The sequence below is a fragment of the Psammomys obesus genome, unplaced genomic scaffold, assembly GCF_907164565.1.
Source record: "Psammomys obesus unplaced genomic scaffold, mPsaObe1.curated_primary_1811, whole genome shotgun sequence".
Classification (NCBI taxonomy): domain Eukaryota; kingdom Metazoa; phylum Chordata; class Mammalia; order Rodentia; family Muridae; genus Psammomys; species Psammomys obesus.
Window position 1 is genome coordinate 59,004,462 of NW_026591086.1, and position 17,167 is coordinate 59,021,628.

General features: G+C 48.2%; 1 protein-coding gene across 1 annotated transcript in view; it reads left to right on the top strand.

Annotated features, from left to right (window-relative positions):
• The first annotated feature begins 11,490 nt into the window (after positions 1–11,490).
• The window catches only part of LOC129678712 (uncharacterized), an 84,379-nt gene continuing 78,702 nt past the window's right edge, over positions 11,491–17,167 (top strand). Inside the window, exon 1 of the mRNA XM_055609594.1 lies at positions 11,491–11,809. Coding sequence (XP_055465569.1) covers positions 11,491–11,809 — 319 coding nt within the window. The remainder of the gene's footprint in view (positions 11,810–17,167) is intronic.

The following is a 17,167-nucleotide window of genomic DNA, read 5'->3' on the forward strand; positions in this document are numbered from 1 at the left end:
CCAGCCAGAGACAAGCGCTGTTTGCCTGCTCAGATGTGCTATAAATAGATAATTATTATGCACTAAGTGTTTACAGGGATAGGTGGTCTTCAGAAACCTCAGAGACCTACAGAAAATGGCATTTATAGAGGTTTTTGTTATTTTAAGGATTCTTTGACAATGACAATGAGACATGTCAGCTCTTTGCAGTCTCCCCTTCCAACTTTGAGGAAGATGATGAGCATTGAAGAATCTCCTTATGCATTTTGTTTCAATGTGGCAGGCTGCCGCTGGGCAAGAAACTGCTCTTGCCTCAACTACTGATGTTATGCTGTCCAAATAGACAAACTTGGATGCAGGAAGGTGGACTGCCAAACTTTGCAAGGACAAGGTAGGCTAGTTCTTCATAATTCCTGCTTCACAAAAAAAGGTCTGTCAGATAGACTGGGCCAGACTGCCAAAGACTGATGCGCCAACGTTGTGGAGGAGTTTGGGGGGGGGGGACTGTGGATGCAGTCAACTTTCTCTGCCAATTGTAAAGTTTTAGAAGCTGCTGCTCTGTGCTTCCTGCATGTTCAGGTAATACTCATTCTCAAGTCTCCGATGGTGTTGAAGCCCAGATAATTACAGTGTCACGATTAAACTTACGCTCTTTAGAATTTAAGATGTTTTTATGTCTAAGAAGTTGTTTTTAGGTTGGTAATGCAAGTTATGATAGAAAATGACTTAGGATGTTGGGTGTGGTGGTGCATGCCTGTAATCCCAGCACTCTGTGAGGCAGAGGCAGGTGGATCTCTGTGAGTTGGAGGCCAGCCTGGTCTTCAGAGTAAGTCCAGGATAGCCAAGGCTACATAGAGAAACCCTGTCTTGAAAAAAAAAAACAAAAGAAAACAAAATGAAACAAGAAGAGGTAATGATTTAGGTACAGAACTCTAAACTCACCAAGATAGGATAGAGAGTAGAGTTCTTTCTCCACAGTTACAAAATACACATGGATCGGACATCGTGAATGTAAATGTTACCTGAGTGTCCCATGATTATTATTGTGTACAGTTTATTATCAGAGCCTTTCATTGGTCTAAAAGGGGGAGATGTAGGTATAATCTCTTACATACTGTATGGATTCCTCACCTGCTAATAAACAGCTAATAAAAATGGCTGAGGCAGGAAACAGGAGGGGGAGTTCCAGCAGAGAAGGAGTGAATGCTGGGATAGAGTGAGGAGTATGGGAGTTTGCCCCAGACCCTGAGGGTCGTGAAAGGTGGGCAGCAGTGAGCAGCCACGTGGCAGAACGTTAATAAATGGGGTGTTAGTTCCAAGCAAGCCAGGGCACACCCTAACTATACTGGCATACACCTTTGGTGAGTATCAGACTGGTTATTTCTGGGAACAAGGGCATGGGTATAAAACACCTGTTTACCCCATCTATGTGGAGGAGTAGAGATGAAAAGCATTCTTGCTCACAGTTGAGCGGAGGACACAGATGAGAGCAGGGTGACGACTGAATAGCACTTCCTAACTGCTCAAGGGCAGTAAAGGCCCAGAGAAGCTTAAGGAAGTGAAGCCCAGCAGAGTGGGGATTTCTAACTTTTTCCTTCTTGACTGGGCCTAGTCCCTGCACTGCAGGCTCAATGCAGACACTCAGGGCGACTATGGAAAGGTGGAGCTCCGGAACTGATGGCTCATTAAGGGATGAAGACACAGGAGCTTTCTTTTGGAGTAGTTTGACCAACAGCGCTTTCTCTTCTTCCCTCCCTGTATGTCCATCTGCCTCTCACAAAGGCACTGCTCAGTAGTCACTGACCAGTTCGGAGAAGGGCGAAGGCTTCTTCATAGAAATCTTTAGCAGAGTTAAAGAAGTTATGTCACTGCTTCCAGCTGACCCACCTGCAAATAGGCTCTCTCAACCTTCACCACATGATTTTTTGCAACATTTATCACAGGTATTTGTTGTTTAAAGTCATGCCTTAAACAGACTGTAGGCTGCTTTCAGCAAATGATTACCACAACATGTGCTAACACGTCCATTGCTATGGGCCGGAGGTGTGGAAGAGTTTATAACTCAAGATTAAAGCTATGCATAACAGGCTGTAAAAACTGATAGCATGGGAAAGCCAAGGCAGTAGGTTGACCACATTGCTTGCTTGCTCGCTCTTTCTGTTTCTTTTTCTTTTTTCCCTCCCTTCCTTCCTTCCTCCCTCCCTCCCTCTCTCCCTTCCTTCCTTTCCTGTGTAGCCTTGGCTCTCTTGGACTTGCTTTGTAGACCAGGCTGGCCTTGAACTCACAGAGATCTGCCTGCCTCTGCCTCCCTGAGTGCTGGGATCACAGGAGTGCACCACTGTGCCCGACTACATTGTTTTCTTAAAGGCAGGTTAAATTTAAACAGGCTGAGTTCACAGTAGGACAGAAGGTTAAGTACATAGTCTTAAATGATTTCAACTTTGCTGTGAAAGCTGAGAAAAATCAGTCTTTTGGGCATCAAGAAATATTTTAATGAAAAAATGTACCATTATACATATGAGGAAATCACAGCTGTAGCTTCAAAGAGCTTTGGATGTGGTGGACATTCCTGCAGGATTCCTACCTGTGCGAGGACTTCTGGAGCAGCGGAGCAGCTGCGGAAGAGCATGAGGAAGCAGGTGAGGGCCAGCGGAGACGCCTGTTTCCGGAGACTGCGGAAGAAGTCTCAACTTGGCTTTTAACCTCATAGAAATGTGATGCTGAGACCTGGAGACAGGGAACTTGGCTTGCAGACTGAGTAGAGGACATGGAGGACGCGGCAACCTCGCAAAGATGAGCTGTGTTTTGAAGAACACTGTGACGAAGTGTCATAGAAAACTTGGTTTCCTAATCTGAACCTGAGATGAAGAAGCCAAGGAAAGAGATCTGAGGAGCCCTAGGAAAAGAGTCCCTGCTGCTGGGTTGCTGTGCCACTACATGGGCAGAACACCCCTGCGTGGTGCATCTCTAGCTATGTCCAAAGTCAAGGCTGGGCTGGAGAGATGCTCAGCAGCTGAGCACTTGCTCCTGCCGAGGACTCATCTGATGCTCAGGGCTCCCAAGGTGGCTCTCGAGTCTGTGAGTCCAGTGCACAGGATCTGATGCCCAATTCTGACCTCTCCAGGCACCAGCCACACACAGGATACACATACAGATGTACAAGCAGAGCATTCACTCGCATAAAAACAAATCTAAGTGAAAGCAAAGAAGGTGCCATGTTGCCTCCCTAGCCACACGGGTGTGCCTCCAAAAGACCTTGTCTTCATTATGGCATCACTTACCATACAGCTCTGACCTTCCCACCCCACCTCTTTTGGGCTTTTTGAAATGATCATAAGGAGAGTTAGCCTCAACAGGACATCTGGTCCACCCTGATGTGGGAGGAAGAGACACCTTACCTCACAAGGATGCCACTCACCTCATAAATGTAGTAACATTTCAAAAAGTTACAACACAGAGCCCAGGGCGCTGCCTCCCTCCTCCTTCCGGCCATGCCTTACTCTAATAAACTGCTCAGAAGACTAGAACCGAGGTGACGCCTTCACACGGTAACATAAGCCCACTATACACGCACACGTGTGTGTGTGTTCCATTTCTAGAACTTAAAAAGGACCCCCGAGACCACATCCTTTGCAGTGTGGTGGGAAACAGACGAAATGGAAAGTACAGGGGCTCCAGAAGAGTGGTGTGTGCCCTCCCGGTGTGTGCTGCAAAACAAGCGGGAAGGACAGACCACTGTCCGCTGCCCTTAAACACCCGAGCTACAGCACCCGCAAGTCATCTCAGCTCGGAGAACACGACGCCACTGCTGGACACATCCTGAAGGGTAAATGCAGGACGCGCAGAAGATGGCCTTGCCTTCTGCTGGGAGGCCTTACCACATCTAAGCGTTTTCTCAGCCATGGCTCTCAGCTAAGCGTTTTCTCAGCCATGGCTCTCAGCCTTGGGCTCGCCCTGGGCCTAGAGCCTCCGTTTACTCACTTGCTTGTAGGAAGTGGCAGAGCATCGCCGCAGCTTGGAAGTAAGCCTCAACAACTATGGGAGTCGGTGGCTAAATCCTCCTAGCCCCTTGCCTTGTGGTGGGCTTCCTCCACAGACCTGGGTCTCAGGGAATCAGGCCAGTTTGTTACAATAACTCATCTCAAGAGCTTCCTCTCATTGAAGTTCTCTCATTGAAGTCTCCTAGGACCAAACAAAACTGGATGTATGTACAACTTTGTCTCAAGGGCCTATGAGAGACCCAGACTGAAACAGAAAGCAATAATATGAAATATTTCAATTTGTACGTGAAACGTAATGAGTCCTAATTCTGTTGAGAGGAATGCCAAATACTATTTTATTGTTTTTGCAGTATTCTACTGCCCTGAAACCCTTTTCCCCTAACCCCTTCTGTATGTGCACTGGAAGAATCTAATACATTCTGATTGTCTGAGAGAGTGCCTCACTGGGCAGCCTCAGGCTGCATTTGTAAACAGGCCGGCCTGGCCCTCACAGAGACCCCCAGAATGCTGGCACCAAGCCCAGCCTATGATAGCTATTTTTAAACAAGGTCTAATGAAGATCTTAGCTAAATCCACTTTTAGTAATTATAGTAACTGAGACTTTTGAATTCCAAGTAATTTTTTGGATTAATAACATATCCTGAAAACATAAGCTAACTTGTTACATCCTTTGTGAGTGGATTGTCTAGTCTGCAATTATAAAGCACTTTCAGATCTAGAGTTTTAGATTTCACGACTTCCTAAACTAGCCTGAAAATTGACCATGTATGCACCTGCAGAGATGGTTCAGGGGTTAAGAACACTGGCTGCTCTTCCGAGGACCCAGGTTTGCCTCCTCGCACCCACGCGTTGTTCACAGCATGTGGCTCCCGGTCCAGGGATCTGTGGCTCCCTGCTGGCCGACCCTGGCTCCAGGCATGCGCACGACGCACATGCAAACATGCAAGCACGTATGCGCATTCCATAAAAACTTAGGAACAGGGTCCCAAGCCCCTGTCCTCAGAGTTAGCCCTGTCTTCCACAGAGGAGCTGTGAAGAAATCGGAAAAGAATTAAACTTGTTGAAAATGTTATGATAAATGCCAACTTTGCCTGCAGCTTAATAACTTCATTTAACACTTCTGATATAGGTAAGATATAGATATATATAAATCTCCAACTGTATCACTATTTACTTTTTATTTATAGAAACAAAATTATACACAAATGTTAAAAAGTAAATATTTTAAAACAATTATTTTTGGAAATGCTTTATTTCCTATGCAGAACAAGACAAGCAAACCTCCCTTCTCAGCATAACCAAGAAGCTAATTTTGTTGAAAGTGCTAATACCATCCAATGACGCGTGGGCCCCAGCAGGGTTCTTGTGACCCAGGCTGTCAATGACCGAGTTACTGACCTACACAGTGGCCACGGCTACTTCCTGATGTTTATAAACCTAGGGATCCAGCTGACCAAAACTGCTGCTCTGAGGTTGTGCATTGACACTGGAAGAGGAAAAAGTGTTTCCTGTGGAATAATTTTCAGGAGTTTCAAGTTTTGACAACTCTAATGTTGGTATATTTGGAAGTGAATTTCCACTTAATGTTTTCATTTCCTGTGAAGTATGCACTTGTGATCAGGTTTTCATTTTGGTGTCAGTCACTACATTCAACTGCAACAAAATTGCAGTTCTTTTCATAGCTGACTTTCTACCTCTTCAGGATTCACACAGATCCTTGCAAACATACCAGTGTTCAATAGAATGAGTAATTTTACTCAAATTTCTTCCCATAATATAATAATCTATAGCTGATACTAGTTTATCATAAATTATTATTATCTATAATATATAGGACTTCAATACACAAGATTAAATTTCAAAACAAAAATTTAGCAACAATAATGTGAGTTTGAAGCTTTCCATAAATCTTTATAAGCTTTCCCTCTCATCTTTTTATTTATTCATGGTAGGGTCATTTCTTAGATGAAACAGAAAAAAAAAGCATCCAATACACACCAAATGTTCCGTTTTGACACCAGATTCTGTCCTAGGCACATCGTTTTAAGGAAGAATGCTTTGTTGTCTGGCTCAATAGCCCATGGGGCTTCCCTGAGCGCATTTTAGTTTGTTGTGCTGTTTTGGATGAAGTACCTGAAGAAAAGCTCACCCAGAGTAGACCTGGAATTTGAAAAGTGTTTAGATTAAATGGTAGCTTTTTCTTTTTTCATGCGATGTCAAAGTGGAAACGGTTGGTCCTTTAAGACTAGTTACGACTTGGGAACACCTTGTTTGCCCTGCAGTTCCAGCTGGTTAACTGGGAAGTGCTGGAAAACCTTGCTACTCATGGATGAATAAGAACGTTAGGAACGTGTTCTAGCATTGCTGCAAAGACTGTCCAGGTCTTCTGAAGACCCTTCTGAGGCCCTAGACTCGCTGTACAGTTTGAGAACCACTCTACTGTGGGCTACAGATTTTGTGGGAAAACGCTTCTGTGAACATAACAGGCCTTTGCACAATCATTTCCCTGCAAAAAAAAAAAAAAAAAAACAAAAACAAAAACAAACAAACAAACAAAAAAAAACCCAACTGTATGAAATTAAGTTAAATGTACTTCGTGCTTTTGACCCAGCTGAAAACAAAGGCTAAATGGCAGAAGATTACTCATGCCTTCACATTGTGGAATACTGATTAGCCTTGTCTACTGAACTAAGTGTTAGTATTTAGGCAGCCTGCTTCTGGTTTGCCTAGCAACCTATGATGCTGGCAGGTGTGGTTCAGTTGCGCCATAAAAGGATCAATCAGTCACTTTGTCTCTCTCTTGTCCTCATGCTCTCTCGTTCTCCTGCTCTCTCCCCTTTCTCTGTCAGAGTACCCCCTCCCTTCCCCCATCATCTCTCCTTCTCTCTCTTCATCTCCATCCAATAAACCTCTTTCATATAAGATCTGCTGTGCACATCATTTCATGGGTCCTAACATTGGTGCATTGGCTGGGAAGGGCTCTCCTGGTAGCACCTGGTCTGTTCATGCCAGGACCCCTTTATTCCGACCATGATGTCTGCAACAGATTTTTTTCTGCTCTACCTATCCCTAACCACCCATATGCTCACCACTAGACCACATATGCCTTAAAACCTACACCTTTTCTCAACCGCCCTGCCTTACCGCGCACACCTGTCCCTCTGCTCAAGGCTGCTTAGAGTTGGCATCCTGCCAGATGCTCCGAGTACCAAGCCCCAGGGACACATAGGACACTGACACTGCACCATAATCGGCTTGGGGAAACTAAAACGCTCATGCCAGATGCTGAAACTGCTGCTTTGTACACAGACACAGAATGCTTCTAAACTATTGCTGTTAGACTAAAAACAACAAGCCTCATTTTAAATCGGTATGAATTTTTATATAACTTTAAAGTTATATTTTTATATTTTTTCAACCCTGGTTCAAAAGTTTTATATAATGATAAAATTTCAAAGTTATAAAGGTCTATTCAAATTAAGCTAATTTAAAATGTATGTCTAACTCCTATGTCTTTATCAATTCCTAAATTAATAAATGCTGTTTCTCCTGCCATGAGCTGCCTATGATCCAGATTCACCACTAGGCTTTCTGGCTAATAAATTTGGTATAATAAATTCAAGCGTAATTTTAAAATTGCTTTATGCTGTTCTACTATATTGTTGGTTTTAAAACTCATAACTCAGGGGTTACTATGTACAAGTTTTTACCAATACTCTAAGATGTATTAATTTTAGAGACATTTCTTTATGTTAAAACTTGATCATTGTATTATATCTTCACTATCAAAAGGTTAAAATATGCTTGGTCTTGTTTTCTAAAAATGGTATTATTATTAGTCTATTGTATAGCCTTAGATTTTTATAAGCTATGAACTTGTTCTATACTAAATCATACAAAAATTGTTATGCTCTCACTTTAATGGACTATATCTATGACTTTTAAGGTTCCAACTTAACAGGGACAAAACCTAAAGTCCTAATATTTGATGGTTAACGAATGCAAATTAATAGTCAGTCATCTCATAGATGATCAAGTCCTCTAACATGTCCAAAAATATATTGATAGTCCTACAGCTGCAAACATGGTCTCACTGCCATCTTTGATAAACAGCTGAGGATGGTCCTTGAGTCACCATACAGGAGCTGGTAAAAATAATAAGAGAAGAGCCTTCCCGACAGGCTCATCTACAGCAAAAACTATGTTCCTGACCTTGACTGCTGCTATGAGGCTGATGGCATTTCCGCACAAAAAAAAACAAGGTCTGCAATGCCCCATCCCGCCACAGTATAGCCAAAAGTCAATTCCACCAGGTGACGGTTCCAAATGCAGCCAAAGGGGACGCTGGTCCCGCTGCTGCCTCAACAAGCCTGGCTGCCTGCTGGCAGACTGGCCTCTGGGAGTCAAAATGCTCTTATGCAGGCTTGTCCTCTTTGCCCAGCCATGGAGGCTCAACTAGCACAAGAGCCATAGACGCTTCCAGCCTTCCAGCTCCTTGGCCTGGCGGAGGACAAATGGCTCCTTGATTCAGCGACCGCCACCATCCTGGTAGAACCCAGGGTAACATTGCAGGTCTGTTTTGGCCTCACACTGGGGTCCCATGGACCTGTTGCCAACTTTTGTCTTGGGAGACTTCAGATGCCTTCTCAGTTCTCTTATATGCAGGAGACCAGGCCTTAAGCCTGAGTCCTAGAGTAGCTATTGGCAGGCCTAGACACAATATGCCTTGTTGCCAGACTCAAGAAACAGGCCTCAGATGTAACCTTTTACCATCCTTTTAGCTAAAGGACAATAAATGTTCACAGCAGTCTCACCTATGTCTCATGGTAAATAACTAGATAGAAAGGCCTAAAAAAATGTTCTTTGGGGGTCTACGAAAATGTTTTAAGGTTGATAAATGCAAGTTATAAAGGTCGCAAGGTCTAAGGTAATTTAAGGTATCCTAAATAGGTAAAAATGTTTAATATTTCCTCCTGTTGCCATGATACTGTTATATTGACTGTCCAGAGCTTTGACCTTTATCAACAGAGCTCTGACTTATTAATCTAACTCTAATACAAAACATCCCACTATGCCACCCACTATCATGGTTCCAAGCTCAAGATTTTAAATCTCCATAATGTGTGCTTATACTAAAGGTTAAGATCAAGTGAGCTTTTGTCCCTTCTACTTCACAAAAGGCTTCTGCCTTTCCAGAGCTCACCTTAAAGAATGCTTGTGCTGTTAACACAGATGTGCATGTCCACTGCCTTTTCTACAATGTATATTTCAGTGAAGATTACAATTGTGATGCTAACATGTCTAAAGTTTTATCTCCTTTGTTAAACTTAAAAGTAATTCTTGTAAGCTGCAGGAAATCACCTGAATCCAGCCCTCAGGTCAACTGGGCTCCAGACAAGAGATAGGCACTTATTGCCTATCTCAGAGGGTGGGATTCCTCCCCTTTCCCTGGTTTTGGAAGTTCCCTTTCCTGTCTACTTGCTACATTCCTATATCCAACACCAGCTGAGCGGTGAGTCTGCCCTTCTGGTTGGTATCCTACCAACAGCTACATTTGTATACCCAACACCAGCCATTTGGTGAGTCTTCACTTCTGGTTGGCGAAAACACTTCCTACCGCTCTCACCAACCTACATCTAAAGCCTTCATCTAGGACCTCCTTCTCCCTTGGGTAAGACCTTCCCTCTACTGGCATGTTTTCTCTCCCTCCCCTTCTTGCTCATCTATGAAAATCCTAGCTACATAAGCCATGTCTGCTACGGGCAACTGTGCCCTTGGTCTCTGGCCAACACTGGTGAGCTGTTGGAACAGATTGTACCATACTACTCTACTGAGTCAACCTTGCTCTTGGGATGCTTTGACAGGTCACTGACTCCTACCTGCCCAATGGAAATAGTCCAGTTCGTCCAGATTCTCTGGGATATCTTCTGGAAAACTTCAGATTTCTACACCTAGTGCCCACTTTAAGGGCCTCAAGGCTCACATACTTCTGTAACCAAAGTTGGCCTCAATTTCCTTACAAGACAGATCCAAAGCAAAGCCTTTTTAACTACTGCCAGTGATGGGTAAATGGAGGTTCCCATGTTCAAGTCTCTTTGATCCAAACCTTCCACCTCTGTTCACTCTCCCAGAAGTTTTAAATGTACACCTAAAGAAAATTTCTGCATAACCTACTTAACTTTGTCTTCTGCCTATGTATATGTTTCAGTGTTTCCTATATCCGCAACAGCGCCAAAGCAGCTACCACAGGTGTCCCAGTCTGACCTCACGACTTCCATCAAGCTGGACCTGCACCTTCCCTCCCAGCCATGGATGTTCTTATAGACCCTGGACAGCATCAAAACAGCCTGTTCTTCCTGGACTTGGCCAGCATTTCAGCCTTTTGACCTCCTACAGCGCCTCCAGTGTCAGCAGGAAGCAGCCAGAAGAGAATCTACACCTGTTATTCCCGTACTAACAAAAGGCTGGAATGGTGTGCTTTAGGACCAGGACAAGCAGCTCCAGGTTCTCCCAGCATTCCTCAGTCCCTACCTGCTGCCTTGCGTGGCTGGCAACTGTCTACCCCGAACTTTCCAGTGCAGGGGCTTCCCCTCCTCTTGACCATGTAATCTGGACATTTTGTTGCTATTATTTTTCTCTCTCTTACCCCCTTTCTCTTACTAAGATGCTTCCAATAAACCTAAGTTTATATACTTTAACTTGTCTTACAGGAGAAGCAGCCCAAGCTCATTTTTTTTTTTTTTTTAATTATAGAAAAAGGGAGGAATGTTAGTATTTAGACAGCCTGCTTCTAGGTTGCCTAGCAACCTATGATGTCATCATGTGTCGCCAGCCAGGTAGCCACACCTGACAGGCGTGGTTAAGTTTCTCCTTAAAAGGTTCAACTAGGAGCTGGTAAAAATAATAAGAGAAGAGCCTTCCCGACAGGCCCATCTACAGCAAAAACACGGCTACACTTGTTGCTCTCTTGCCCTCTCCCCTTTCTCTGTCAAGGTGTCCCCTCCCTTCCCCCCAAGCATGTCTCACTCCCTCGTATTTCATCTCCACCCAATAAACGTCTTTCATAGAAACTCTGCTGTGTGCATTATTTTATTGGGTCCTAACCCTAAGACCTGTTGTAGTCTAGTCGTGTAAAGCCAGACTTAGCACGGAACCAAGCCCCGCAAATTCTCAGGATTTCTTCCAAGTGCTCCGTCCATACTTCTGTGGTATGTCGCTTCAATTTCCCTACAGTATCCATTGTTAAAAAAAGAAAAACCATTTTCCACGTTTTCAGACTCGCACTCATGAGAAACACTGGGGCCTTAGCAATAAGAAATCTCACTCAGCAGAGGTAAAAATAAGACAGCAGTGCCTAGTGCAAAACGGAGGTCAGGTGGACGGTCCCACTCCCGCCTGGAAGGGCCGAAGACACGAGCGGCCCTTCCCACCCTCCGCCTGCCCCAAGGGGCTCGGTGGGTCACCGGAAGCCGGTTCACCGAACTGCACGGCCTGCTCCGAAGTCCTGAGCATGCGTGGGAACCGCGGCCGTGCTGTCCCGGGAGCCCCGGCGGCCGCTGACCCCTTTCCTATCCCGGTACTACCGGAAGGAGCGGACCCCGTTGCACTGACGCACTTCCTTCCCCGGCAGGAAGGGGCGGGTGCCCGCCCCCAGGCCGCGCATGCGTCTTCCTCCTGGCGGCTCCGGAGCGCCTCGGCGGGCCGACTGCGCTCCCTGGTGAAAGTGCGCCTGCGCGGCCGCTGGGGCCCCTCGCCACCTCCGCGTCCCCTCCCGCGGGGGCTCCGGGCCGGCGGGACCATGTTCACCAGCACCGGCTCCAGCGGGCTCTGTGAGTACCGGCTCCTCCGTCCTCGGGGCGCACGGCTCCGTCCGGGCACTTGTCGGATCCGGCTGGGGTCCTCGCGTTTGCAGGAGGCTTGGGCCCTCGCTCCCGCGCCCCAGCCTTGTCAGTTCTTGCCCTCGGGGGCAGCGGGCGCCGCCCCCACCGCAGCCCCGAGGCCCGCGCCCCGCCGCGTCCCGCCCGCGCCGGCGCCTCCCGCACGGCGCGCAGCAGCTCCTGCCCTGCTGCAGGTGGGCTGGGCAGTTAGGGTCCGGCCGGCTGCCTCGCCGAGCTCGTGGCCCGGGCCCACGCACGCTCTGCACGGCTCGCGCGCGGGGCTGGAAGGTGGCCCCGTGGGGGCGACGCTGGAATCCTGCCCGGTCCCCGCTCCCCCGTCATTCACGCGGGCTGCCGCGCACCCATCTGATTCCTGGGGCGTGTGAGTTTCCCCCTCCGCGCCAGGATCTGGCCCCTCGGTTTTAACTTGCTCGTACTTCTTCCCCATTGTCCCTGAAGACTTGTTGGGGGCTGGAAAACGGAGCGCTGTAAAGTGAAGTTAGAAGTCGTTTGGCAGGAGAACGCACGCTTGGTGCCTGGACGCGGCTGCACTTGACCGGAGCGTCAGCAGTGGTCAGCAGGTAGAGGGCGGAGAAGCAACTTTTCCCCACCGCGCTGTGTTGAAATGACTTCAGAGGGTGGACTCTTAACAGTGTTTAGATTAGGTGCTGCCACACAAGCTAACTGCTTGAACAGGCTGCAGTTTGCACTTACACTGTCGGTACTTCCCAGTGCAGCGCAGAAAAGCCTGGCACCTCCAGATCGTTCTCTTGTGAATGTCAAGAACACCCCTGTCACACAGCCCGAGGGGTAACTCAGAGCCCAGGGCACACTTTAAAATCGTCACTTCTCAGCTTCTCAGGCTTTGAAGTGGGTTCAGTGTTGTTTAACTCCCCATATTTAATAGCTAATTAACCTATAAACTCCTTCACGAATTGGCCCCAGCGTCTGTCAGAGCTAGTGAGTTAATCTTAAACTACCATTGGGATGAATAAGGTGGTGTGGCTTTGCTAGGGTTACAGAATGCTGATGTGACATCGAGAGTAGGTGTCCTCAGCGTATTGAGGCATCCTTTGGCACCAGAAAATACACAGAAACGCTAAGAAGTGAGAATGGCTGGGGGCATGGCCTAGTGGGTAAGATGCTTGCACGGCAAGAATGAAGATCTGCGTTCTAATCCCCAGTTATCTATGTAAGCCAGGCGTGGCAGCATGTGTCTGTAACCCCACAGATGAGCTGTGGAGGCACAGCTCAGACTGGTGTGCTGGCCAGGTAGTCTGGAGTGTCCAGACAAAAGGTGTCCTGGTTGAGGAAGACAGCCCAACATCAGCTCACACACACACGCACACACGCTCACACTCTCTCTGATTAACAGCACTACGTGTTATGCTTTTGGTTGTAGTCAGATCCGAAGCGGCACAGCCCCAGGAAAGGTAGCGCTTGTTACGGTGGCACAGTGTTGAATTCTTGCGGCCAGCTGTTGTCTAGGGACGGGCTGAGGTCATAAGCTCCCCTTCAGCTCTCTTGACCTGTCTAGAAGTGTTGTTCGAGGAGGAGTTGGTGGGTAGCTCTCCCTCTTATGTGTGTATTTACCGAGTATGCAGCCCTGTGAGCTGTGTTTGGCTTTGAAAGCACCGGCTGGGCACACCTCAGGCTACCTGCCTGTGATGTTGGTAGTCGGCGTAGAGGTGGTTTTCCTAGGTCAGCTGTTGGGCAGCTCCTGAGTGTTAGTGGCTTTTCCTGCTCCAGTGCTTTTTCCGAGTGGTGTCTTTCCATAGGCGGTTGCGTGGCTCTGTGGCTAAGCCAGGGGTCTGCTAAGTGTCCTCAGAAAGGGTGAGGTGTGTCTCTGCCTAGAGGTGGGGAGCACCTCTCTTGACAGACATCCTTGCCATCCTGCTCCAGCACACTTCTCACATTTGGGATTCGGTGATGAGGTTGCTTTAGTGATAATAACACTTAGCATCAACCCCAACCGCAGCAGGTTGACTTGTGTGATTTATATAGTGAAGTGGTAAGCAGAATACAGAAGTCCAACATCCAACAGGTTAAGACGTGCCTATCGAACTTTCCAGTGTGTCGTGTGCAGCGAAGGATGCAGAGCTTCAAGCTGTGCTGGAGTGCTGCTGTGTGTGTTGGGGAAGAAGCCTGGTAAGTGTGAAGGAGCCAGGCACGCTACAGTTCATTCAAAAAATCATTTTGAAGAAAGGAAGCAGCATGCACAGAGACGGAAGAAGGTATAGCAAGCTGCAACAGGGTTCTGCAGGAAGCTCGTGCTGCGAAGGCAGCGAACCAGGCGGGAGGGCATGGCTGACCATTTCTTTGAAACAGTTTTGCTCTGTGCCAGTTAGGATTGGGTAAAAGTGCTTGTAGATAGTGTGCGCACTGTAGTGTAAATCCCACACACAGACTAGTCCTGTCACTCTGATCTGCATTGAGTAATGCACGTGATCACTGTATTAATACGCATTTGCATCATAGCGTGTTTGCTCTGTAGAGTGTACCTGGGAAACATGAATTACACGGTTAATGTGGTCCAGGTCTAGTTCCCAGGGAATTCAGTGTCCAGAGGAGAAAGGATAGCTGCGCTCAGCAGGGTGGGTTTATTGCCGGGCGTCTGGTGGGGAGAGGCTTGGTTGTTAAGATAATTTGCTAGTGCAAGGAGCAGTGTTTGAGTTGACATTTTGAGAGGTATGGGTTTGTTAGGCCTAACTGTGGAGGGGAGGGCCTGAACGTGCAAGGCAAGGGCGAGAGGCAGGAAGTAAAGAATGAGGAGCTTGTTGGTGGCCAGAGTGAGCAATCCTGAGGTGAGATCATCAGAGCCAGTGCACAATGTGAGAAACGGGGCCAGGACCTGGGGATGTTACGCTGTCTACAGAGGGAGAAGCAGCCAGTGTGGGGAAGCAAAGGAAGAGTGGCTATGTGTGCTGTGTGTGTGTGTGTGTGTGTGTGTGTGTGTGGTGTGTATGTGTGTGTGTGTGTGTGTGTGTGTGTGTGTGACGATACCAAGGAGAGAATAGACAAATGCTGCCAACATTAAAAACGAAGTCTGAAAAGTGACCTTTTTGGAAGGAAGGGGCAAACCCAGAACCTCTCTAGAACAGCTTGTCCAAGTTGTCTAGGAGATAAGTGAGATTAAGGTGACCAGGGAGTGAGTGGATGAAAAGAGGCGACAATGAGCTGGAGATACACTTCCTGAGTGTGATCACAGGGTTTGGGGAGACAACACAGGGACGGGGGCTGTGACACCACAGGCTGTGCTTTGAGGTGGTCACAGGCACAGGGAGGACTTAGGTCTGGAGAGCCATGAGGGTGTGTCTATACTGTTGGAAGAGACTGGGTGGGGAGTATGAGCTTGAGTTGGGAGGAAATGAAAGGACAGGGATGCCAGAGGAAGTGACAAGGTGAGTGACCGTTGTGAGGCACAAATCAACTGCTGGGCTGCCCAGAGTGCATTCAGGTTCCTTTCTGGGTCCCCTCTGGAGTGACTGCAGAAGGGCTAATTTGGGAGCCAGAAATCTGGGCTTTCTTTCCTTCTGTCTCTGTGTTCTGAAGTCTGTCTTTAAAGGCTCCCATGAGAGTCAGCTGAACAGAGGCAAGGTGAGAGGTTGGCACAGGAAGGTAGAGAGAACACCGAGTCCTGAGGAGATGCCGAGCCTAATGGGACCCTGGGAACGGGCAGTGTCCTGCTTTGCGTTGTGTTGCTGTGCCGAGGACTCCATGATCGAAAGCAGCAGGAGGAAGGGTGTGCATTTCACGAGTGGCTGCAGTCCACGTAGCGGGACAGGAGCTGAGGCAGAGGCCTACAGGACGGCGGTTTACGGATGAGCTGCCACAGCGTGCTCAGCTGCAGTTCCTCACAGCTCAGGACCACCACCCACAGGATCTGGCCCTCCCACAGCAGGCGTTAAACAGGAAAATGCCCCCCAGCCGTGCCCACGAGCTCACCTGTGGGAGACTCCCTGGAACTCCCTCTTCCTTGATATTTCTGTGTTCATGTCAAGATGTCAAAAACTGACAGTCTGAACAGCATGGGGATGGACTGAAAGGTGTTGAGGCAGGCAGAGTGCTGGTCAGGCGTTCGGGGTTGAGGGGAGAAGGGCACTCAGGTGAGGGGTTGATGCAGTGGGCAGCTGCTCAGGTCGTGGGCAGCTCAGTGAAGTGGGGAATGCAGCAGAAGAGATGCTATGTGGAGGGTGAGTGTGCAAGTGTCCGAAGTTGCAGATGTGCAGGGGCACTCAGTCAGCCTGCTGAGGCGGTAATGAGCCTGTGAAGACAGTGCATTAGAAGGCCATCCTGTCAGGTGTGGGGTGGGCAGGAGGAAGCAGCAGAGCAGCGGTGGAGGGCGTCGGGCTCCGGTCCAGTCAGACCTGCTGTCCTCAGTGTAAATGCATGGCCCTCAGCACCTTCATGCCGTCCCTCTGTGATGGAATTCATCCCGGCACATCAATCTTTGCCTGGCACTTCTGACACAGCTGGTCTGGACCCTGGAGTTACGTATGCCATTTGCAGTTCCATCTAGACGCAGCTGCTGCTATTTCTGGCTTGCTGTGCGTGTTGAATTAGGGCTCCAGCCATGTGTTAATTTTAGTGTCTGATCCAAGCTGAGCTGTAGACACAGTTTCTCTGTTAGGGACTTGGCCATCCCTGTGTGCTATTTCCATCTAATCTCTAGCCTCAAGATTGTACCACAGCTGTCACAGCTCACACTCAGCCCAGCCCCCCCAGCAGAAAACAAAAATCCCAGAAAACAAAACAAAAACAAACAACACAACACGGGAAAGCAGAACTGTCATCTGGCCACTCCTGACCTTCCAGCTTGTTTCTGCTCACACTCAGCTGTGTCCCCCTACTGGCAAGGTGTTTCCTCCGAGGCCGCCATTGCTGTTCTTAGTCCGCTGACAGAACCAGCCTGGCGCTTGCAGAGCTGTCTGCTCTCGCTTGCTCAGCTGTCTGCTCTCGCTTGCTCCTTGACGCAAGGTGCATGTTCACCAGGAACATCCGTCTGTCCTTCAGAGGACAGTGAGGCTGCGTGCTGGCACCTTCAGGTTTGCGAGTTTGGCCGGCGCACGTGTTAATTGCTCTCTTCTGAGCTTTTACTGGCAAACATGGAAGCGTGCGTCTCCACTGACCTCCATGTGCCCAGGGACCGGAGCCTGTCATCTTTCCTCTTCTCCTCTTCCCTGCACTCCTCTGCTGTCTGCGGTCTCTTCTCCCAGCTTTGCTAGGCTCTGCACACGGCCAGAGTGCTCTGCACAGAGCGACTAGGCGTGTGACATCAAGTGGTGCTGCCCCCCCCCCCCCCCCCCCCCC